We start from the raw sequence: 27,170 nt of genomic DNA, 5'->3' as shown, positions 1-27,170 counted from the left end.
TCAATTTTGAAAAGCAATCATTTTACATTTTGCAACAAATTACATTTGGAGCTTACTTACAAAGCCTACATTTAGTTGTGACACATTACTTACTATTTAGTATTGGTGGAAATGAAAATTTTTACGAAGGAAAAATTGATAGAATTTTTTTTCTCTCCACCCCTAGATTGGACATAGAAAAATGAAAAGAGAATAAAACAATAGTTAGTCAAATTAATAACTAGGTTTCTTTTCAACTATTCCTTCCATTTTTTTAGGTGGATTTATTGGTAGGAAAATGGATAGGCTAGTTTCAAATCAAGTTCCTCCAATTTTTCACATTATTATAAAATAAAAAGAAGAAAATTTATGTGCACTTCGCTTCTCTTTCCTGTTGTAATATGTGGCTCATATGTTGAGTGAAACGCATGTACAAAAAGAAAAAAAAATGGTGAAAAATAGAGATGTTGGTATGCAGGATCAAACTGTTGAGTGAAGAGGTAAAATTTGGTGGAGCTTCCAGAAGAGAAGAGGGTGATAGGATGCAAGTGGGTGTATAGGAAGAAGGAAGCGATATCACAAAAGGAAGGTAAGAAGTTCAAGGCTTGGTTAGTAGTAAAGGGATACTCACAAAAGAAAAGAGTTGATTATGATGAAATCTTCTCCATGTGGTCAGACACACTTCCATCAGGGTAGTGTTGGGATTGGTGGAACATTATAATATGCAATTAGAGCAAATGGATGTAAAGACAGTGTTTTTCCATGTTTATTTGGAGGAGTAGATTTACATGTCACAACTAGAAGGGTTTAGTCAACGTGGATAGGAGCATTTGGTTTGTAAACTAAAGAAGTCACTTTACAAGTTGAAATAGTCTCCGAGGCACTGGTACAAAAGTTTTAACTCGTACATGATCTGGATAGACTACATGAGCTGTGAATATGATTGCTGCGTGTATGTGAAGAGTTTTTATGATGGTTCTCTCATTTCATTGTTGTTTTATGCTGATGACATGTTGATTGTTGCGAAGGATATGACTAAGGTAAATAGGTTGAAGAATTAGTTGAGTAAAGACTTTGACATGAAAGATTTGGGTGCATCCAAAAAGATTCTTGGGATGGATAATCGTAGGTAAAGAGCTGTAGGGAGACTATGGTTATCTCAAGGCAGTTATGTGGAGAAGGTGTTGGAGAGGTTTAGCGTTGTTAATGCAGGATCAAACCGGCGACGGTTTGCTTGAAACCATCGACGGTTTTGTCAAGTTTTGAAGAAACAGTTGATTGTTATGAAGTGTTACATCTACTGTTTGTTCTCGACTTCAAACAGTCAATGGTACGACTGAAACCGTCAGCGGTTTTGCTAGGTTACTCACCACTGGTTTTCTAATTTTGAATTGGGAAATTGTATAGGTTGGGTTTCGGGGGGAAAACCTTCGGGAGGGTTATATATAAGTGTTGTATGTTGTAACCTATATGTCTTTTGACAGAAGATAGTGAAAATTCACCACCTTTTGCTCCCGTAGATATAGGCATTGTCGAACCATGTAATTCTTCGAGTCATTGTTTTATTGCTTTCATATAATTTGTGTGATTGTATTTTTTGTATATTTCACTATTGCTTGTTGTATTGTAAGATCGTTTATTTTTACTGCGCATTAATTTGCACAACATTTCCACTCTTACTTTTTCTTTCCTCATCTCCTATTTCTTTATACCAAATACAATAGTAGAGTTTGTTCAAGTTTGAAAGCTAATTTATTCTCTATTTTAAGTTTTCCAACTAATTACAAAAAATATATTATTGTTTTTTTAGCTTTCCAACATTTATATATATAGGAAAGTTAGAAAAAAAAAAAAATTTTCTCTAATGTTTCAGATAAATATGTTGAAAAAATAGAGATAACAATATTATATGTTTATAATTATTTGAAAATTAAAAATTAAAAATTACTTTGTGCAAATAAACAAACCCTTAATATTTCTTTCTACTGAATCATGCAAATTGTAGGGTTCTCTTATTTTATTTTTTTCTATAATCAATTATGAAAATAATCCATGTCAGTTACCTCATTGAATTATTTATTTATGTTTAGGTACTATTCTTCTATTATTGATTTATTTATTTATGTTTGGGTAAACTAGGCTCCTTCTGCTAATAAAGAGAAGTACTAAATTTTATTTTTGTTTTTTCTTTTCTTCCATTTTTCTCAAAAAGTCCTTCTTCTTTGATATATTTTATAGTTAAGCTAGTGTAATTAAATAAGTTAAGTCATTTGTGAGCTACTTGTTTAGTGGTTGGATAAAAAGTTATTCAAACTCATCCACTTAAATAAATAAGTCATGCTCTAACTTAAATTTGAAGCCTGCAAACCAAAGGAGTTGATCTTGAGGAATAACATACATATGGCTCATCAAACATGCTCAATTATGTGGTCAATAGTATATCAAAGTTAATTCATTGAATAATCCCATATGCTTGTTTGCATATAAACTAGTAATTTGACTAATATATTGGCCATTAGGAGCTCCATTTATAAACTCGACTAACTTAGAGCTCATCCTAAGATAACCTAATCAATATACAAAACTCACTTTTATGAATTAAATTATTTTATACACAAAATTTCAAAAAAAAAAAAATGTGAAGTAGGTAAACATGTGAATAAAAGTATAGATAAAATAAAAGTATCCATAAAATTTTTTAAAAAGGATTTTTTTGCATTTTTAATTTTCATATAAAGTGGGGTTATTCTTAGAGCAATGAAAAGTCATCTTAAAAATATAGTGCTCAAGTAAAATAATTCTATTTTTCTTATGACCACTTATAATATTTATTCTTTTAAAATTTCTATTTTTCATTTTTAGTTCTTCCTTTAGCTTTTATTAATTTTTCATGTTGTCTTAGAGTAACACCAATCAACCCTAATCAAATATTTGATTTGCTCCAAAATGTAATATACTCAAAGAAAATAACCAAATGATTTATTCTTTTAAAATTTCTATTTTCCAATTTTTGTTCTTGCTTTAGCTTTTATTTTCATGTTGTTTTAGAGTAACTCCAATCAATCCTGGTCATGTATTTGATTTGTTCCAAAATGTAATGCACTTAGAGAAATTAACCAAATGAATTTTATTTTCACTTACCTAGTGAACCAATCATCAGCAATATGAAATTTGAGTTGCTTAAATTAACAGATAAGTTAGAAGTTGAATTTGAAGCTTAGTTGCTATAAAATGCAATTTTACTTCTCTCTCTCTCTCTCTCTCTCTCTCTCTCTCTCTCTCTCTCTCTCTCTCTCTCACACACACACACATACACATATTAACAGAGCACAAATAAAGCATGTTGAGGATACTTCTGCACAGTAGCATCCTCACGATCAGCAGCAATTTGTGGAAATAATTTTGGATGAGACACACAGTTGACTTGAGTACAACTCATTCATAGCGAAGGTTTAATTTGACCCAATCACTACGTGAAGATCATTGCCTAAAATCAAGGAAAAATAGTCAAAGTGTCCTTTTATACTTCTGCAACTTCAGTCAAATCGTGTCACTAATTATAGTCCACGATATTCTCTCCCCTTCCTCTTCTGCTCAAGGTCTTTCAGCCATTGTATAATTACTTTAAAGGCATATTGTACCCTCTTCTTGTTGCTCATGTTGTGAAAGAAATATAATATAATATTTACAGCTTCAATTCTAAATTTCTTCTTGGCATCAGATTTGGTGTGAGCAACAAGTTTTTTTTTTCAATGGCCTCTCTTTCTCACAATGTCAGCGATTTCATTGCTCTCAAACTAAAACAAGACAACTACCCCCTATGGCGTGAGCAAGCTCTGGCTCTTACTGAAAGCCAAGACATGGTTTGTCATCTCACTCGAGAAACAATAAAACCGACCATGTCTTCCACATCAACCATAGACAAGCCTGCAGACAAGACAACAAATGAGATCATCACGTGGCAGAAATCATATCGACTTCTTCGTGGATGGCTCATTGGCACACTTGCTGAAGAAGCACTTGGCCTTGTTATTGGCCTAGACACTGCCAAGTCTGTCTAGGATGCTCTTAAGGAAGCATATGTGCAAGACTCACAAGAAAGAGAGTTCACTCTTCGTCAGCAATTGACTTACCTGTGCAAAGATGACAACACCACCATTAGCGAGCATATTCGCAATTTCAAGGGCATCTGTGACAATCTAGCAGTCATAGGAAGCCCTGTAACTAAAAATGTTAAGGTATTTTCTCTTCTCACAAGTTTAGGGCCAAAGTATAAGTCCTTCACCACAACTATGTTAAAGCCACCACATCTAAACTATACCGAATTGGTGTCCCTGCGGCAAGGGTATGAACAGTGTCAAAATTGGTTCACCACCAATACTTCAACTCACCAATTGGCTTTTTATGGTCAAAAGCAACGTCCTCAACAATATTATTCCACCAACCAAGGACCACAAAATCATTTCAATTCAAATGGTCGTGGTTTTCAAGCCCATAATCAAAACTTCACCAATCAAAATTTCAACAACTAGAGACATACCAACTCCCACAATCAAAAATTCAACAATCAAGGTCACACCAACTTCACTCGACAATCAACCCAAAACAACAACAAACAAGGTTCCATGTCTCAGCGTCCACCTTCTCCAGGACAACGGCGAATGACACTAGTCGAACGAGAAATGTATCGCAATGATTCTTGTCAAATTTGTGGTGTCATGGGCCACATTGCAAAGATCTGTTGCCATTTACCAAAACACTCTCTCAGACCAGATGAAGTCCCACAGGCTCTGGTTACTCTCACCCTTGACAACACAGTCTTTGACACTGAATGGACATTAGACACCGGGACCTCAAATCACGTGACAGGTAATGTTGGTATGTTGAAATATACACATCCTTATCTAGGTATTGACTATGTTTTGATTGAAGATGGTACATCGCTAGACATTATATTTGTTGGTGATGCTACTGTTAAAAATGGAACTCAAGTCTTACCCCTCAATGATGTCTTGCATGTTCCTCACTTAAAACGAAATTTACTATCTGTAAGCCAGATTACTTATCATTATCCCTTGAATTGTTAATTTTCTAATGTGGATTTCTATGTTAAGGAACGGGAGATAGGTTACAAGGTGATGACAGGATGGTGGCGCAAAGGTGATCTATACGTTATTTCCAGCCCCTATGAATTATACTACTCCCATAGGTTCAAATCAGGTACTGCAGAAGTGTGGCATTAGCGGTTAGGACACCCTCAAGCATCCACTCTAAAGTTGCTTCTGAGCAAAGGATTAATTCATGTTCAAGGTTCTAATAAGCTACAATCCATTTGCAATAGTTGTCAACTAGGCAAGCTTAGTAAATTGCCATTTTCTTGTTCTGACAATTCTAGTTCAGATATTTTTAATAAAATCCACTGTGATTTATGGGGTCCATTGCCTATTTTGTCTCTTGGAAAATATTGTTATTATGCATGCTTAGTTGATGATTTCTTCTGATATACTTGGCTCATTCCTCTCAAAAAAAAAATCTGAATTTGTTAATACTTATTTGACCGTTGAGCAATATGTAGCAAGGCAATTTGATACAAAAATTAAAATCTTTCACTCGGATGGTGATGGTGAATTCATCAATCCAAGACTGAACTCTCACTTCTAAGCACAAGGAATCATTCACCAAATTTCTTGCCCTCACACTCCAGAACAAGGAGGTATAGTTGAGCGCCCACATAGGATAATTCGTGATTTAAGTATGGCAATGTTGTTTCATTGTGGTGATCCTTTATACTTATGGGTTGAAGCTCTTACAACTATTGTTTTCCTGCATAACCGTCTACCATCTACTACTCTTAGTCTAGATACACCTTTCTTCAAATTGCATGGGGTGCATCTGAATTGCTCCTTTTTACGGGTATTTGGATCTAAATGTTTTCCATATACTAGCGATAATCAAACACACAAATTTGATCCCAGGACAGTCCCATGTGTCTTTCTTGGATATAGTGATCGGCACAAAGGTTCTAAGTGCTTATATCCATCTACACAAAAAAATGTTTATTTATCGACATGTGGTCTTTGATGAGACCAATTTTCCCTTCAAGGAACCTCGAGGCAGTAAACTTGTCATTCCTTCTAACCAATGGATGAGTATTTTTGACTCATGGACTAGTTTTCCTATTTCTCAAACTCATTCTCCTATACCGTGTTTAGGTTATTGTGATTCACCTCTTGCACCACCTAATTTGCCACATTGAAGCACTTCACTTGATGCCATCGTTGAACCACGAACCTCCATCCCATCCACTTCTTTATATTCAACTTCAACACCTGTTCTCAATCCTTCTACGGCCACTTCAGACTTGATGGCTGCCCCACAATTGACACCTTCTCCTTTTTCTTCTCCGAATCAAGTTTTGGACACAGTAACTATGTCACCTCTCCCTCCTTCAGAGCATATTGAGCCTCAACATGAAGCACCTCACAATTCCCTCGAGCCATTTGAGCTACCTGAATTACTTGAGCTACCTACAACTCCCAATCAACGAATGGTGACCCGCTCTCAACATGGCATTCACAAACTCAATCCCAAGTATGCTCTCATTGTTGTCAGTTAAGACATTCCAAGAGTGCCTTATTCAATTAAAGCTGCTATTAGTAATGCTGGTTGGAGAGAAGTAATGCTAGAGGAAATGGATGCCCTTCATCATAACAAAACCTAGTAGGTTGTTCCTCGCAATCCTACCATGCATCTAATTGGTTGCAAGTGGGTCCTCAAGCCAAAACTCAACCCAGATGGCCCTCTTAATCGGCTCAAAGCTCGTGTAGTTGCCAAGGGCTGTCATCAATTGGATGGAATCGACTACATTGACACATTCCCTCCTATTATCAAACCTAGCACAATTCGCCTTGTCCTTAGCCTTGCCTTAGTTCAACATTGGGACATTAGACAATAAGATGTTAAAAATGAATTCCTCTGTGGAATTCTCTATAAAGATATCCATATGGAACAACCCCTAGGCATGGCTAATCCAATGTTCCCTAACCACTCGTAAGAGCTCCAACGTGCACTTTATGACTTAAAACAAGCTCCCCGCACCTGGTTTGACCGTTTCAATGCCTTTCTCCTCCAACATGGTTTCTTTTGTAGTCTAGCTAATCCATTTTTATTTATATTACATTCTTCTCATGGTACTTTAATTATCCTATTATATGTTGATGATATGCTTCTTACAGGTTCCACCTAGCAGCTTCTAAATAATTTTATCTAGCTTTTACACACAGAATTTGCCATGAAGGATCTCGGTCCTGTCCATCATTTTCTTGGTATTTAGATCACACACACATCTGAAGGATTTCATCTCTCTCAAACTCACTATGCGCTTACCATTCCTTAGAAAATGTAGATGGTAGATTGCAAGCCCATGAGTACGCCTCCAGAAGCAAAGACTAAGGGCATTAACAGTGCTGTTTTGCTTGATGATCCTAGCTTTTATCGTGGGATAGTTGGAGCTTTACAATATCTCACACTCACTTGACCTGATCTTTCATATAGTGTTAATTTTGTCTCTTAATTCATATATGCACCCACTCTTTCACATCTTAAAATGGTTCATCGAATCTTGCGGTACATCAAAGGCACTATTTATATTGGTCTTGCTTTAACTTCTCACACTGCACTTGATCTTTGTGTGTTGTATGATTCCGATTGGCCGGGTTGTCCTACTGCTCGACGCCCCATGACTGGCTATTTCACCATCCTTGGTCACAATCCCATTTCCTAGTGTGAAAAGAAGCAACCTACTATTTCTCGCTCCAGCACAGAGGTGGAATATTGTGCCATGGCCCATACAACTACTAAAGTTACGTGGTTAACATTCATTCTCAAAGACCTTGGCATTCCTCAACCTCATCCTCCAGTGTTGTTTTGTGACAACCTTAGTGTACTACATATGACTATCAAACCGATTTTTCATGCCTGCAGCAAACACATCGAGCTAGATTATTACTTTGTGCATGAACGAGTTGCACTTTGTCTTCTTGTCACTCGACATATCTCCAGTACACATCAAGTTGCGGACATCTTTACCAAACCTATGTCCAAAGCCACTCTTACTCTATTTCGCATCAAATTTCGCCTCTAGTCCCAACCAAGTTTGTGGGAGGATATTAATAGAGCACAAACAGAACATGTTGAGGATACTTCTGCACAACAACATCCTCACGATCAGCAGCAATTTGTGGAAATAATTTCATACGACACACACAGTTGACTTGAGTATAGCTCATTCATAGCCAAGGTTTAATCTGACCCGATCACTACGTGAAGATCCTTGCCTAAAATCAAGACAAATTAGTCAAAATGTCATTTTCTAATTCTACATCTGCAATCAAAACCTGTCACTAATTATAGTCTATGATATTCTCTCCCCTTCCTCTTCTACACAAGGTCTTTCAACCATTGTATAATTACTTTAAATACAGATTGTACCCTCTTCTTCTTCTTCTTCTTCTTCTTCTCTCTCTCTCTCTCTCTCTCTCTCTCTCTCTCTCACACACACACACATTCATGCAAATAGAGGAAACCCTTGGAGGGTGTGTGGAATCAACATGAAACTAAGTTATTTAAACCAATCCAACCAAGATTCCAACCGCTTGTGCATCTAGAGAATCTAGTGACAAGAAGTTTGTTGAAGCTACACCTTTTTCTATGAAAGGATGTACCTATTTGTTCTTTTAGAAACTTAATTATAGGTTTTTGTTGTGAATGAACTCGGAATTGCACAACAGAAATTAAACACAGCAACTATTGAAGAAAAAATATGGAACACACACACACACACGCAGTATATCTAAAAGTAAGAACAACAACGCAATGATTTACGTGGTTCAATAATGCCTACATCCAAGGGAGCAATCGAAAAAGTTTCATTATGTAAGTATCAAAGAACATACAATACAATCACTCATACAATGATCTTCCACTCTCAGAATACACCAAGAATGGTATATTTATAAACACTTCAGAGGTTTCGCTCCAAACACCCAACCAACTTAACGTTCACATTCAAATTTTGAAGATCTGCGCTGGGTTCCAGAGCCAAACCGTCGACAGTTCGAGCCAAATAGTTGTTTGTTTCAAACAGAATGTAAATTGTCTAAATTTTGGAACCAAATCATCGATTGTTTTAGCCAAATAGTTGATAGTTTCTCTTCTGCACCTCAGCACATGTGATTTTCCACTATGTCTTCTTCCTTTTTTAAGCAATCCATCAAGTATTACGAAACAAAAACATGACAATCTCCACCTTGGCGAGTATACGCCCCTTAAGAGACCTGAAAACATAGATCGTTGCTCCACTTTGACCTTGAAATGTTAGGTTGGGTCCATCTTCCTTCTAGCACTTGGAGACATGAAGCAAGTTCAAGCAATGCTTGAACTTTTTAGTAGTAACCGGTTTTGTCAAAATGTTCATTGTTTTTTCAAATATGTGAACCTTATCTAGTTAAGTTCACCCGAAGTAATCAATTCTCAGACCCTATGGAACCTTACATTAATATGCTTGGTTCTGACATGGTACACTTGATTCTTCACCAAGTTAAAGCGCTTTGACTGTCACAATGTAGCACAACCCCACTTTTCTATATACCTATCTTTTTTATCAAATCGGTAAGCCATAAGGCTTCCTTTGCAACTTCGACAACTGTCATGTATTCAAATTTAGTTGTAGACAATGCCACCAAGGATTGTACCATAGACCTCCAACATATAGGTCCTCCTATATGGGTAACGACATAACCCATTGTAGACCTTCTGTCATCCATATCCCCTGCATAATTAGCATCAATAAAGCCCACAACTAATGGACTATCCTATTTCTTGCCGAACATGATGCCATAACTAGAAGTACCACGTAAGTATCTGAAAATCCATTTGACGGCTTCCCAGTGCTGTCTACCCGGATTAGAGAAAAGCTTACACACCACACTCACTGCATGTGCCAAGTCTGGTCTTATACACACTATGCCATACATTAAACTCCCCACGGCACTAGCATAGGGGACTGTTGATTCTATGAGTCAAATCTTGTTTTGATAATGACAAATCACTTGGTATTTGATTTGTGCATTGAGATTGTGAATAGGAAGAATATTTAGCATGCACGATGACCACGAAGAAGAAGAAGAAGAAGAAGAAGAAGAAGAAGGCTCTAAAGGTGGGCTAGGACACACACAACACCAGTAGTTCAAAATCTGAATATAGTGATGACAAGATTGTGAATCTATGTCTGATGGCTCACGATGACCATGAGGTATAATATTTTTTTTCTTTTTCATCTTACTATTCAAGTGATTCAGAAAATGAAAATAACATGTTTTCTTGTGATGAACTGCATCAAGAATATATGTATACCCTTAAAATGCTTGAAAAAATGAATAAGAAAAATTCTAGTTTGAAATTAAAATTTAAAGAATTTTCAAAATTAGTTGAACGCCAAAATGAATCTCATGCATCTCTCATGAAAGACAAGGATTTGAAAATTAAGGAGTTAGAAAAGAATTTGAAAGACAAATCTAAGATTATCTGTAAAATTACAGAAGGTCAAAATAATTTTGAAAAACTCCTAGAAGCTCAAAGAAATTCCCTAGAGAAGGAAGGTCTTGATTTTAATGAGAAGGAGAATCTAAAACAAAAACATTTCTACATGGGATATTTTGTAAGAGAGTCAAAATCGTATGTTCCAACCAAAGACTATCTTAAAAATATTACATGTTTTAAATGTAAGAGGTTGGGTCATATAAAATTTGATTGTCCTTTCAAAAACAAAATGTCAAAATTAAGAAAGTCTGGAAAGTCAAAGGAGAATATAGTACTAACCCCCATGGACCCAAGAAAATCTAGCTACCAAAAGTAGTTATCTGATGTGCTTAAGATTGTCTTCCTCGAAGGACAAGTGGTATATGGATAGCAGATGCTTGTGACATATGACAGGAGATAAAGCTAAATTCGCATCTATCATATCCAAAGATAAAGGATTCATTACATTTGGGTATAATTCTAAAGGTAAAATCATTGGAGTTGGTAAGGTTGGTAAGGAACCTTCACTTGTCATTGATAATGTGCTATTAGTTGATGGATTGAAACATAACTTATTGAGTATAAGACAACTATGTGATAAAGGTTATAAAGTCTCATTTGAATATGACAAATGCACTGTAGAGAACAAATCTGAAAACAAAATATTGTTTACTACTGATCGTCATGAAAATGTATACAACACTAGCCTTGACAACCTTGCTTCTCAACATGTTACTTGTTTTTTCAACTATAAATAAGATTAGTTGGATTTGGCATAGGAGACTAGGAAACACAAACATGGACTTAATATCTAAACTGTTAAAGAAGAATTAGTTAAGGGATTGCCTAAGACTAAATTCGTGAAAGATAAAATCTGTGACGCATGCCAACTAGGAAACAAGCAAGAACAAGCTTTAAGAAGAAGAAAATAATCTCTACTACTAGGCCACTTCAAATGCTACACTTAGATTTATTTGGTCCAAACAATTCAGAGTTTAGGAGGAAAATCATATGCATTCGTCATAGTTGATGATTATTCAAGATATACATGGGTACTCTTTTTAGGTCACAACGATGAAGCATGTGAACAATTCATAAATTTGTGTTAAAAAATTCAAAATGAAAAGGGTTATACTGTTACTAAAATTCGAAGTGATAGGGGTAGAGAATTTAAAAATCAAAACATGGAAGACTACTGCAATTCATTAGGAATAACTCATAATTTTTCAGCTCCTAGAACACCACAGCAGAATGGTGTAGTTGAAAGGAAGAATAGATCTATACAAGAAATGGCCAGAACTATGCTTAACGAGCATAAACTACCTAAGTACTTCTGAACTGAGGCAGTAAATATCCCTTGCTTTGTTCTAAATAGAGTTTTGATTAAACCATCTCTAAATAAGACTCCCTACAAATTATGGAATGATCATAGACCAAACATATCATATTTTCATGTCTTTGACTGTAAATGTTTTGTGCTTAGAGACAATGAACATTTAGGAAAGTTTGATGTGAAATCAGATGAAGGTATCTTTCTAGGAAATGTCATAGACAGTAAAGCCTACATAGTATATAACAAACGAACATTAACCATTATAGAATCCTTTCATGTAGTGTTCGATGAGTCAAATCCCTTCTCTAAAATGAAAGATGAAGATGAAATTGAGATAAATAAGGAATTTGAAAAACTGTCCATTAAAGATGATTCAGAAAAGAGAAATGAAATTAAGAAACCATCCACTGAATCTAATTAAATTGAAAATGAGGTTAATGAACTACCTAGAGAATGGAAGTACATAAAGAATCATCACATTGATCAAATAAAAGGTGAACCATTATGTGGAGTAGCCACTCGATCCTCACTTAGGAATATGATTAGTCATTTTTCCTTTCTATCTCAAATAGAACCTAGGAATGTGAGTGAAGCAACAGCTGATGGATTTTGGATTAAGCTATGAAACTATTCCTATAAGATGCGATAATACGAGTGCAATAAACATCTCAAAGAATCCCATATTACATTCACGAACTAAACATATAGAAATAAGATATCATTTTCTTCGTGATCATGTGCAAAAAGGAGATGTGACACTTGAGTTTGTATGCACGGATGAACAATGGGCAGACATATTCACAAAACCACTTGCAGAGGATAGGTTTATCCAAATTAGGTGTGAATTAGCCCTAATGCATAGTCGAGAGGTTGCCTAAAATTATATTAGATGACATAATTCAGGGGGAGCAACGTCACTTAATATTCACAATTGGTTAAAAATTTCAAATTCGCCTCATTTGTTCCCATTTGGTATCACATTTGTTCACATTGGGTATTAAACTCATATCATGATAAGAGCATATTAACTTACACATGTTAATCCTCACAAAATCATTGAACTTTAGTGACTGTGTTTGCTTATCCATGTATATGACATTTGACATACTGTGTATGTTCACATTGCAATTTACACTCAACAACATAGTCTTCTGCATTAGCAAGGGGGAGAAGTAAATTGAATTGACATAGGGAGACACAATTCACAATACCATTTTTAAAATATGATGGTTGAATAAGTTTAAAACTTCAAGACTTAAAGGGGGAGAAGAAGATAAGGTTATGTTCACTCATGTCTTGTTATACACCTTTTTGATGATCGATGTCAAAAGGGGGAGAAGAATCTGGTTAGAGCAAAAATGTATGGCAAAACTAATTGTATGAGCATGAGCATATTTGCTGAACATTTGAAGCATTATTTGAGGGGGAGCCTTGTCAAGCGTGACCCATTCTATATTTTTGCTCGTGTATTTGTCATCATTAAAAAGGGGGAAATTGTTGACTCTATAAGTCTAATCCTATTTTGATAATGACAAATCACTTAGTATTTGATCTGTGCATTGAGATTGTAAACATGAACAATATTTAGCATACACGGAAGGTTAGAAAGTCATGGAAGCCATGAAGATTAAAGTATATACATTTTGGTACAATCCATGGAACTAAAAGAATTGAAGAATGAAGATGCAAGCGGCAAGTTCAAGATCGTCATGGGAATGAGTATTTAAAACTAAATGTATTTACATATTTCATATGATTTAATTCGAAGCTCAAAATATACCCTAGATTGACCTTAGGACTCATGCATCTTATGAACATCTTTTGGGGATATTTATGGACTTATAGATATCTTTAAAACCCCGAAAAATGTTTTATAAAAGAGCAAAGAAAGAGTGCAAAAGCATATTTTTGAAACTAAAAATGAAAATCCAGAAAATGGTCAATTCAGAAGACCAAACTCCACATTCAGTCGTCTAAAGATTCAACTTTAGAAGACCGAAGTTTAAATTCAGTCGTCTGAAGAATTTCTTTAGAAGACCGAAGATTAAGTTCGGTCATCTGAAGAATTATTAGTGAAACACAGAAACTGAGAGAAGCACATAAGAATACTGAACTTAGACTTCAGTCATCTAAACCGGACACTTCAGAAGACTGATCCTTAACCTTAGTCATCTGACCTTGTGTCTAAGTTAATTTTTTGAAACTCTAAGGAACTTCAATCGTTTGAGCCTTTAAAAATTTAATTTTTAATGAGAGAACACGCGAGTTATTTTTTTACATCAAGTTGATCCAATGGTTAGAACTCATCCTAAGGGTAAGGTTACCTATATAATTAACATCTAAACCCTAGTGCCCCTGAGCAAAGAGAAGAGAGAAGAAGAGAAAAGAGAAAAACAACATTTGGCAAACGATTGAGCACATTGTACGATTAGCACAACTTGAGATAACACACTGCTGAAACTTTTGATTGGTATTTCAAAGCTTATACTTCAAATCTGAGCTAAGGTTGCATTGATCTACAAAAGGCATTATTGTGATTGTTGTGCATTCAACTTGGTATTGAGGTTTGGTAAATCAGTTTGTTTGTCAATATTTTTTCTCAAAGAGTTTTTCATCTCAAAATATATTATTGCATATTATTTAAGAGATTGATCTTGAGTGTACTCATATACATATAGATTGTATTTGATAAGATCACTACTTGAGAAAAGTTTTGCCATTGGTTAAATATCTTTGATTCAAGTGTGTATTCATTTAAAGATTTGATACTTTCGACATTACAAAACCACTTGATTAAATATCCATAAAGTTCATAACTATATATATTATTGTGGGATATTTTCTGAAAAATATTATATTAGGTTTTTGACCTTGGGAACTCATATCATATCATATATATATATATATATATATATATATATATGTATATATATATATTTACATATTACAAAGATCATATTGTGTTTGGATATTTGGAAGAAAACTTATTGATTTAGATCTTTATAATATTCAAGACAAATCCTTTAACAAGATCACATTTGGTATTTGTGCATCTAGTAAGTTGAACTAGAACCCTTAGTTCTCCAAAGAATTTACTTATATAATTATTTTGGGAGGTTTGATAAGAGGGAAATTTGGTGAAGCATATTCATTCATATAATGATTATATTGTTACATTCATACTGAGCTTCAAGTTTCATCATATGGATATGTGTTAGGTTTTCAGTTGTACTCACTAGCTTTGTTAGAAGCAATATTGAGTTGTTTTGCAGATTTGAAATTGTAATTGTAATCACGGTTCGGGTTGTGAATTGGGTGAGGAGAAAGTTGTGCTTCTTGTAAGCAGCGGACGTAAGGGAAGCTCCATCTCGGTTAAAGAAGCAGGGATTTAGAGGAATCCTTGAGTGGGTTGCTCAAGGCGATGACGTAGGCCAGGTTGGTTGAACCTCGTAAAAATTGTGTTTGCCTTCTCTTTCCTTTTACTCCTTTTAATTTTCGCAACGTATTTCATTACTTATATTGCATGTGTGTATGTCGAATAACCTCACACACACTTAATAATTAATTTTTTAAATATTGAAATAGGGATTAAGTAGTAAATAATCTGAAAGAATTTTAAAATACTCAATTCACCCCTCTCTTGGGATTACACCTGAATTAACAATGACCTTTGACATATCTATGATATCATCATCCGTACTTGGGCATTCAGAAATAGATAATTTAAAGTGACTTTCTAGGGGTGTACATATCGATTTAGCATCAGCCATGATGAACCTTTCTAACACCTTCTCCACATAAACGCCCTGATATAACCAGAACCTCCCTTCAGTTTTGTCCTGACGAATCTCCATCCCAAGTATCTTATCTGCTAGACCAAGATCCTTCATGTCAAACTCTTTATGCAAAAAATCCTTTAATTGATTTACCTCAGTTAAATCCTTCGCAAGTATTAACATCTCGTCGACATACAACAATAATAAAATAAGAGAACCATCATCAAACTTCTTCACACACACGCAGCAATCATACTCACAGCTTCTATAGCTTATCCTCATCATATAGGATTCAAATCTTTTGTACCATTTCCTTGGATACTGTTTCAGCCCGTAAAGAGACTTCTTCAACTTGCAAACTAAGTGTCTTGCCCCAATTCATTAAATCCCTTCGGCTGTACCATATAAATATGTTCCTCGAAGTCACCATGGAAAAATGTCCTCTTCATATCCATTTGTTCCAAATGCATGTCATAATGTGCTACTAACCCCAACACTATCCTGATGGAAGTGTGTTGGACCACAGGTGAAAAGATTTCATCATAATCTATTCCTTTTTTTGTATGAGTACACCTTTGTCACTAACTGTGCCTTGAACTTCTCTCTTTCCTTTTCTGAAATTGTTTTTTTTTTTTTTTCCCTATATACTCATTTGTAACCTATCACCCTCTTCCTATTTGGAAGCTCCACCAACTCCAAAGTTTGATTCTTATGCAATAATTCCACTTCCTCAATCATAACACCCATCCACCTACTTTTCTCCTTGATGTGCATTGTCTCTTGAAAAGTAGTTGGATCATTGCAACTAGTAATGAAAGCATAAGATACTAACTCTTCAAAACGCATATCTTAGCAGTGATCTGATAGTGCGTCTAGATCTCCATATAGGAATATTATCAACTTACTAGTTTCCCAAATTAGAATCATTTGCAACCGGGGGACCAAGATCATTATCATTTCCTTGAGTTTCTAACTCCACTTGCACAACATGATCGTCTCTACTCCAATTTTCTAGAGTACGCTTCACCATAACTTTCTCACAAAAAACTACATCCCTACTAAGCATCACCTTGTTTGTCATTGGATCCCATAGTTTGAACTCTTCTACACCCTTTCAATATCGCAAAAAGATTCAACGTCTAGACTTTGCGTCAAGCTTCGATCTCTCCTTATTAGACACGTGAATACATGCTAGACAACCGAATACCTTCAATCTATAATAATCTACTGCATTTCCCATCCATACCTTTTCTGCCACTTTCCTTTCTAATGATGCCCTTGGTGATCAGTTTACCACGAAACAAGCCATACTAACTGTCTCGGCTCAGAAGTTCTTTGGTAGTCCTGCATTAAGCCTGAGACACCGAACTCTTTCAGCTAGAGTTTGATTCATCCTTTCAACCACACCATTTTGTTGAGATATCAGGAGAACAATGAAATATCTCTTAATGCCACATTGCTCACAAAACTCCATGAACCTAGAATCAATGTACTCGGTCCCATTGTTTGACCTGAGCCATTTGATTCTCTTCCTCGTCTGGTTTTCCACTTCAGCTTTCTACAACTTAAACCTGACAGACGTATTAAACTTGTGCCGCATGAAGTATACCCAAACTTTATGTGAGTATTCGTCAACAAAATTCACAAAGTAAACATGTCCTCCTTTTGATGCTACACTAACCGGCCCCAAACATTAGTATGTATATAATCAAGAATACCTTTCGTCTTATGAATAACTTATTTGAATTGTGCCCTATTTTGTTTCCCAAGAATACAAAACTTGCAAAATTTTAGTTTACATTAATTTTCATACATTTCAAGAGTTTCCTCTTGTGAAGTTCTTTCATACTACGTTCACCCATATACCCAAGCTTGTTGACTTTTTGAATCCTATCCCTGTTTTGATGCTCACAAAGCACCAGTATCTTATGTGTGCATTTAGTATGTGAATAGATTTTCACTTCAGCATGAACTTAAGATACCGAAAAATGGAAGCCAAGATGAGACTTAAAGTGTACACACAGCTTGGCGTATCCCATGAAGAAAGAGCAAAATTAGAAGACATTTATTTTAATATGTATTGCATTTAATTTTTTATTATTTGGTCTGTAATAATGCATGCATATGCACGATATGGATGAATGCTCAGAACGACCGTAGATAGACCCTAGGGATCAACACACTTCACAAAAAACCTTTTTCTCAACAACTGAATCATACAAAAAAGGTTTAAATTGGTTAGGGACAAAATTAGGGCAATAACAAAGCTTTCGGTAGACCTTTGGTCGATCGACACCAAATTTTTAAGCTTAATTTAAAAACTTAGTCAATCGAATAGACCATAGGCAAGAAAGTCAATGTTTGACAAAGTCTCGATCAATCGACCAATATGTGTTATAAACGTTTCGGTCAAACGAATAGGTAGAAGTCAAATATTTGACTTGGCTTGGTCGACCGACCCTTTTTTGAACTGAGCTTCCTCGGTCGACTGAACTTCAAAAGTACCTTTTTCTACCTTCAATTCCCCGTCCAACCGGACCTGTAGTTCAAAATGAGCTCAGTCATCCGAAACTCAAAGAGCGGTCAACTGAACCTAAGCCATGGTCAACTGAACCTATGAAAGGTTCATATTCACCCTGAAACGGTCAACCAAATCCATAGTTCAAAATTGAAATGGTCAACCAAACTTATTAATATGGTTTACCAATCGAACCTTTAAGGTTGCGGTTTTTTAAATGCTAAAACAGGTTTAAAAATTAATTAAACTTTTCTGATAATACCCAGCATGTCCCCAATGGTCAAAAATATCCCAGACTCTATAAATACCCCTTCATTACTCTAGATTAGCAACTTTGATTAACTTCCAGATCCTCTCAAAATATTTTGTTAATCAAAGTTCCCCCAACAACATTTTATTGATAAATCTTTTCTTTGGGGCAAATTTATTTTACTCTCTCCTAATCTCTTTCACTTATTACTTTTGCAAAATCATTTTTGAAAAAGATTTTTTTGTGTGGGGATTTACTTTAGATCATCCATTCTTACATAAGCTTTATTTGTTTCACAAAATTATTTTTAAGAGTTGGGTTAAAGTTTCTTCCGATTATTTTCTTCATAACTATTATTGGGAGAAATTTTCTATTGCACAAATATTTGTGAGCTTAAATCTCATATTCTCCAAATAATATTTTATTGAAAAAATCTTTATTGGAGAACATATTTATCTTATATACATATTCATATATTTTATTTGTGCAAAAACTATTTGAAGAACAAACCCAAGGTTCTCCTATATGTTTATTGAAATATATTCTTGGGAGAAAGTTTTATTAGGGTCACATCTTTAAGTATTTTATCATACACATCATTTCTCAAAGATTCAAAATATTGTTTTAATAAAACAAATTTTCTCCACTGAGCATAAATCATATCATATTAGATAGTGCACTGTACAACTTTAACATGCACATCTTTGCTTGTATTTTCAGAAACATTATCTTGTACAAAAATGTTTTTATTGTATCAGTTGGGTTCATCCTGCAAATTGAACTAGGGAGTCTCAGTCTCGTAAGTGAGATCAGTTGGGTTCAGCCTGTTAATTGAACTGGGGATTCTCAGCCCCATAAGTGAGACCGATTTGATTCAGCCCAAAAATTAAACTGGGGAGTTTCCGTCCCGTAAGGGAGACAAGTTGGGCTTAGCCTTGTAATTGAGCTGGGATTTTCCTCGCCCCATAAAGAGATGATGTAAATGGCTTCTGCTCCACTTATTTAAGTGAGCACGGATAGTGGAATCTTTGAGGGGTATGCCCAAGGCGGGGACATAGCCTGGTTTGGCTAAACCTTGATAACAAATATCGTGTGTGTCTCTCTCCTTATCTCATTTAATTATTGCACTTTAACTTCCGCATGTGTATGCTTTCATTTATCATTATAATTAGTTGCATGCACACCTCTATTTAAATGATATATGTTCCACATGTATATATGCATTTATCGTTTTATTAATTTATATACACACGTGAAAATGGGATATGATATGTGGTGAATCGACGTAAATATTTAAATTAGCCAAAAATTTTTAAAATTCAATTCACCCCCTCTTGGAATTACACCAAAGTCAACAAAGTCGCATATGCAACGAAATGGTTTCATCAAATTCAGAATCTATGGCTACAGGTCCACCTACAACAGTAGTTCCCTGTAGTGTATAAATATTTTCATCTAACTTTTGCCCTTTCATCACTATCAAATTACCTTTGCACACCTTCATAAACCCACTTTCGTACTTGTAATCGAATCCATTACAATCCAAAGTGTCAAGTGAAATGAAACTCTTCCATAGGTCTGATATGTGTCTTACATTACTCAAGGTTCTTACACCACTATCGAACATTTTAATCATAACACGTCATATGCCAATGATTTTACAAGAGACATCATTGCTCATAAGAACTGAACCTGAATTTACCAATCCATAAGTGCTAAACCACTCCTTATTTGAAGTCATATGGTAAGAACATGTCAAGTATAGGATCCATGAGTCCGTGAGGTGATCCAACCCCGACAAAACTGAAAGTACATCACCATCACTGCAAACTGAACTTTTTTCTTGAACTAAATTTTGTGATTTTAAAGTCCCTTCATGGTTTTCAACATTTCCTTTCTTCCAATCCAAACACTCCGGTTTAATGTGCCCCTTTTTACCACACTTACAACATCAGATATCCTTTTTCTTTTTAGATTGAGTTTGAGATTTTTTACTCGATCCATTTTTGAATTTTCCTCTCCCATGATCATGGTTCCCTTTCACCAAAAGTCCTTCTCCGTATGAATTTTCATCACATACTTTCATCCTTTGATGAAACCCCAAGGGTCTCTTTCCCCCATGTAAAAGTGGTAACCAGGTTCTCATATGTGTGAGTCCTTGGCAAGGAATTCAGTAACATCAATGTCTTATCATCCTCTTCAAATTTCACATCAACCCACATTAAATCACTCATGATTTGATTAAATGCGTTGATATGTTGGTTTGAATTTAAACCATCAACCATCTTAAGCCAATAAAGATGCTGCTTAAAAAATAATTTTTTAGTAAAGGATTTGGACATGTACCAGCTTTCAAGCTTTTGCTGAACAACTGCAAGAGAATCTTCCTCTATGACATGATAGAGCACTCCATCGACCAAACACAATTGTATTGTAGCAACAACCTTTTCTTCTAATTCTTTCCAATTAGTCTCATCCATACCTTCTGGTTGAACACCATACAAGATCTTCACACCCCCTTGGTGCACAAGCAAATCTTTCAATCTACTCTTCCAAAATCCAAAGTTTCAAGTTTCATCAAATTTGACAACATCAAATTTCGCAAATGAAGTGTCTGGTGTCATAACAACAACGCTCTGATACCAATTGTTGTGAAGGAACTTAGAATTACACAACGGAAATTAAACACATCAACTAATGAAGAACAAATATGGAACACACATGCACACGTAGTATATCTGAAAGCAAGAACAACAATGCAAAGATTTACGTGGTTCGGCAATTCTTACATCCACGAGAGTAATCAGCAAAGTTTCACTATGTAAGTTTCAAAAAACATGTAATACAATCACTCTTACAATGATCTTCCACTCTCAAAATATACCCAACATGGTATTTTATAAACACTTCAAAGGTTTCCCTCCAAACACCCAACCAACTTAACATTCACATTCAAATTTTGAAAATCTGCATTGGATTCCCAAGGCAAACATGTTGGCCTTACAATGCTTAAAATCTTGTTATCTTATTTTGATGCTAACAAACAAGTGAAATTTAACATATTTGTGTGAGTAATGTTATTTCAAGGCTCACATATGAAAAATTAAGGTGAAAGTGTTCACAATGATCAAATGAAGCTTAAATGAGTCAAAGCATGAATTTAAAGATGATATATTAAACCTTGAAGAATATGAGATCTTGCATGCCAAGGAATGTTTAAAGTCAAAAGAGTCAAAGAAAGGAAAAATGAGAAATCTCAAAGAATATGAAAGCTTGAAGAAAAGATGGACTCAATCAAAGGACAAAGCATGAAGACTCAAGAACATAGAATGAGAAAAGTCTTAGAAGTATTTATGTAAGTGCTTTAATGTTTAAAATATCATTTGAAATATTTTAAAACTCTTAGGTTAACTTCTTAGACCTAGATACCTTTTAAAATACCTGAAAAATGTTTTTATAAGGTTAAAATTTATTTTAAAGAGGTTAGAATCATTTTTGGAATGAAAAGCACTAAAAAGAGTTTTCCCAAATGCTATCAGTTTTTTATACATCCGCATTGAGGTGAATTTTTCTCTATCAAAATCTCATTATTTTAACGTGTGTTCAACATGAAAGTTGTAGGATTTTCTCTTAACTTTCTTTTGACAACACGAACACCTAATTTAGAGTTATACATAAAAATTTATGGCCAAAACACTAAAGCGGGGTCACTCTTGTCAAACAACTAAACACTGTTCATGAGAGGCACTTCAGCTGTCTGAACAGCACACAGAACCACTTCAGACGTCTGAACTCGACACCTCAAACGTCTGAAGATTTTTTGGACAAATTCAAAACAGGCAGTAGCTGTTCAAATGCCTGAAAACGGCACTTCAGACATCTGAACCTGGCACCTCAGACGTTTGAACCCTCTCTTCAGACATCTGACCCTGCGTCCAGTTCATTTTTTAAGGGGTTTCAGGAACTTCAGATGACTGAATACGACTCTTCAAACATCTGAACACTGTTCAACGAGTAAATTTTTAAATTCTAATATTTTAAAATATAACCGTTTTGAGCTCCAATTTTTCTAACAACTTGGGAAACTCTCTAAGAAAACTTTTGCAACATGGAAACAAGTTTGAAAGCCTATAAATACATGATTTTGCAAATCAAAATATATCCAAGAATTGAAAAATCTGTTTTGAGAAGTTGAAAGCACTCTTGTTCTTACAAGTTCTCTTGCTCACTCATTACAAAACTCTTTTGCTAAGATATTCTGAAGTGCTAATCCTTCCTCCACTGAATTCCTACTGCTAATCCTCATCTAAGAAGGATATTGGTGAATTCTACACTTGAGCTTCATTCTATTTCATATTGATATTTTACATTAAAGTATATAGTGTTGAACTTATACTAACTTGCTCTTTCTAGAGAGTGTTTCTTGTACACAGCTATTCTTTTTATTTTTCTTGAAGATTGACGATTCCAAAGATTGTTTGAATCGTTGGCTAAGCAAGGGGATATTGCTTAGAGAGGCGGGCTCTAACCTAGTTAAAGAGTGACCGAACAAAGGGATATCGTTTGGAGAAGACGGGCTCTAGCCTTAACAAAGGAGTGTTGTAAAGGTTTGTTCCACCCATTAACGGAACAGGTTTAGTGAAACCTTTGATGGTTTGCCAAAGGCGATGACGTACGCTGGGTATAAGCTGAACCTCGTAAAAATCCCTGTCTCACTCTCTCTTCCCTATTCTTTAATTTTAATGCATATTTAAATTGCGTGGATAGTTTAAATTTGAAAATCATATAAACTACGTATATTTGGAAATCAAACAAACTTAAAGTTTAATTTTGATTTGGGTTGCGGAAACCGAAAGGGAGTACATTGGTTACACCATATCTTGCGGAAACCATATGGGAGTACGTTATTTGGTTAACATCCCAAAGATAAATTTACCAAAAGTTTATTTGAGTTCTAAATATTTGGAAAGAGTGATTGGATTCATCTATACAGGGCTTTACATCAGCAAGCATAAATTCTCATTCAATACAGGGCTTGGTTCAAATTTGGGTAATATAAACAAACAATTATCTTGAGTTTTTATATTACATAAGTGTTGTGTATTGGTTTGTTTGTTTACTTTCTAATTATAGTTGATTGGTTTGGTTGAATGGTTGGATGTTTGTATGGTTAAAGATTAAATAAAGAAACTAAGTTCTTGAGTGCTTAACAAATTAAACAAATAAGTCACGAATTGGTTAAAAGAAATAAAATAAGTTTAAGAATTCTAAAAGGAACTAAAACGAAAGTTTTAAAAGCCAATTCAAACCCCCCCCCCCCCTCTTGGGAAGTTATTCTTAATTTCAAAATCGTCGACTGTTGGGGCCAAATAGTCGATTGTTTCGGACAAAATGTAAATTGTCTGAATTCTATAGCCAAATCATTGACTATTTTAGTCAAATAGTTGACAATTTCCCTGCTGCACCTCAGCACATGTGATTTTCCACTATGTCTTCTTCCTTGTCTATGAAATACATCAAGCATATGAACCACAAAAACACAATTGTTTTTTTTTTAATTAGACAAAGTAACTAAAGACCTTAATCTAATAGAAAGTAACTTGGTTTTGTGTCATGTCTTCTAGAAAATTCCCATTGTCCAGGAATATCAATGGATCCATCCCTTTTCTAGAGACTTGTAATAGCTTGGAAATGCTTATAGTATTAGTACAATTTTGGGCAATCATTTGCATTCTAGTTCCTCCAATGTGGAATAAATGTGAACACCAAAGGAGAATGGGACAAGTTTAATTTGGGTTGTGAGTCTTTCCTTTTTATGTTTGTGTTGGAGGACTTGGATGTATTCCTATAGAAAACACCTTGTAATATATAGGGCCATTAGTTAACGGGTAGACAATTATTCTATGGATTTTAGACTATCGAAAATATCTTTTGATTCTATTAATCGAAAATATCTTTTGATTCTATTTTGATTTTTCCTAACTTCCCAAAACTTTTGGTGCATTTTTGAGAAAAAAAAAATGGTTCTGACAGCCATTGCCTCTTATTTTGGCCTTCCAGGCTACCTTCAAGCTACTAGTGCTTGTTTTTCTCAAATGTGCAAAATTTGATTTTGCAAAGCCCTAATTTGTAAAATTTGGTTAGATGAGCAATGACATCAAGTTGAACATTAGAGCCTACATACTAACCTTGTTTTTTTTTTCCCCTATTTTGGCCATATATATAAAAAAAGAATTTAGTTTATTTAAAGAAAGATGCAATGAAAATCAAATAGGCAAGTTCACCCAAGAAATACATGGTTCATAATAAGGTGAAACAAGCATCACAGTGGGTGATTGCCACTAGACATATGCCCTACTAGGAGTAAGTTGGCTGAAGATCCTATGCCTAATTATTTTCTACAGATGAGTAGAATGGGTTTACTATTTTGAATTGGGAATTAGAAAATTAAAGTGGCTAAAAGTAGAGAGAAATCATTGATATTTCCTTTGCAAAAGATGAAGTGTTCAAGTTTCATTAGAAAAGCAAGATATAAATCTCCTCAGTGAAGGGATTACAATAAGTTACAAAGATAACACGCTCACAGTTAAGAGTTATTATGTCATATGAATCATCTCCGATAAGGAGGAAACTCTTATAGGTTGACAATCAAGCCTGACAAAAAGAGCTAAAAACTCTATGAAATTCTCATATGAAATTCACATATGAAATTCACATACAGTTCCAATGGATGGCATTGCGAAATAATATTTGTGTAACTATATATATACGTTGTGGGGAAGATGCCTTTTAGAAAAGCCAATGAAAATGGACTTAACGATGATTGATGGCAGCTATTTCCCACTTATCCAACTACTTTTATTTGCTTATTTTTAATGCAGACAATATATATATATATATATATACACATGCATTGGCTACTACACCTAGACACTAAATGAATTTTTTAATTGATATCATACTTTTATCTCCTTACCTGTAATTTTTCTAACCTAATAACTAAACAACAATTAGAAAGAAAGTCAATGTAAACACCAAGTGGTCCTAGCAAATTAAAATTTTTATGGTGAGATTCAAATTGCAAGCACTCAAAAAAATATCTTTTACATAAGCATATGTGACCGAGAGGCACTTCTATCGGATGAAAACGGAGAAATTGCAACATTTTAATAGATGTGTGGTGTTGTTGCACCATAAAATAAACAAATAAGAAGTATAGCAACCTGGATGATTTTAGTTAGTAATTAAGCGATCATGGATGCATTTAAAGCTCATGCATAATTTTAGAAAAATAATTAAATCACATTCTCTCTCTTTTAATATTTTGTTCGACTCCTAATAATTTTTTAAAAAATATATTTTACAAATAAAAAGTATATATTATCTAAGTAATTACTTGAAACTATTTGTTGGTATAGTATACATCTAACCTACTGACTCAGTCATCAATTTTAACTATGCCATAAACTCTGAATTAGTGATCTAAGGTGAAAGTAATACCTGCACACAGCCGGCAATTCTTCAGGTTGAGGGGGATTAGGAGCCATGATGCAATTATAAGTGTCCCTCCAATTAGCCGCCGATGCAGAGTAGAGATCGAAATTGCTGTTGTAATACAGCCTTCTGGAGGTGTCCCGTGTGTACAGCTCCATCTTCACCTCATCGTCTTGCTCATAAAATCTGCGCACGCCCGCCAACATCTCCTCCAAAACGCTGACCGGTATCCCATGGTTCACCACCTCGAAGAAACCCCAACTCTCCGCCGCTTTCCGGACTTCATCCACAACCTCCTTCCGCCGAATCGGGTCTCTGTCCATGCCTCCGAGATCTATCACCGGAAAAACGAACTGCGTGAGCCCGTCTCCCGGCGCCTTCTCGAGACCGTCCGGCGGGTTAAAGAACATCCGAGGAATCTCGACGACGCCGGCGTCGACGAGACCTTTGACCCCTCTTTTTGTTTCATCAAACGCTTTTATCTCGCTTAGTCGGTCGTAGTTGGAGCCTGCCGGCGCCGGAACCTCGCTTGAACCGGAGACCACCATTTCCTACTTGCCTCCCGGGCTAGCTGTAGCGAGAGAAATCAAGGCCGGCGTGAAAAATATAAACGGACTAAAATGGAAGAAAGTTATGCAGCAGGTGACGAAAGGCTACGTTTAATCGTTGATTGATTATTCTGGAAATTCACAAGATTCCGAGAGACAAATATTGTACGGTCCATATTGAATCAATTAATAGTGCATGTAGTCAACTGACGACCGGAGCGCATGTACGACAAAACTGCCAGCAGCTTGCTTATAAATAAAAACTTCCATCACTTCCAGGAAGCGCCGCCATTGGACGTATTTGGAAAGCTTAACTTTGAAGAGTTTTGTCTTAATTTAAAATTCAACAAAACTTCCACCCTTTTTTCATTATTATCACCAGTGGCCTACCGGCCTACGCAGCAGCAGGAAAAAAATTGGTTGAAGTTTGAACAAGAAGGAAGAAAGATAAATTTAATTTGAAAGAAAAGAGTTTGATATTGTATTTTAAAATGTGGATTTCAAATTTTGAGTTTGAATATGATAGATTTTAATATAATTTAATTTAATATTATATTTTACCTAAATTCATACAAATTTAAATTTAAAATCTCTATCAAACAAGTATTAATAGATTTTATAATTCGATAGCATAATGAAATAGAAGAGTTATATGTTGAATGAATATATATTGCGTTGGAAAAACTAATTACAT

General features: G+C 35.0%; 1 protein-coding gene across 1 annotated transcript in view; it reads right to left on the bottom strand.

Moving 5' to 3' along the window:
* Window positions 1-26,634, bottom strand: part of LOC131151977 (1-aminocyclopropane-1-carboxylate oxidase homolog 1-like) — a 44,041-nt gene extending 17,407 nt beyond the window's left edge. The window contains exon 1 of the mRNA XM_058103516.1: window positions 25,935-26,634. Within this exon, the coding sequence (XP_057959499.1) occupies window positions 25,935-26,476 (542 nt within the window). The 5' untranslated portion in view covers window positions 26,477-26,634. The remainder of the gene's footprint in view (window positions 1-25,934) is intronic.
* Window positions 26,635-27,170: the final 536 nt, after the last annotated feature.

Source organism: Malania oleifera, chromosome 3 (assembly GCF_029873635.1).
Source record: "Malania oleifera isolate guangnan ecotype guangnan chromosome 3, ASM2987363v1, whole genome shotgun sequence".
NCBI classification, from domain to species: domain Eukaryota; kingdom Viridiplantae; phylum Streptophyta; class Magnoliopsida; order Santalales; family Ximeniaceae; genus Malania; species Malania oleifera.
This window is presented reverse-complemented; position numbering and strand designations above follow the sequence as displayed.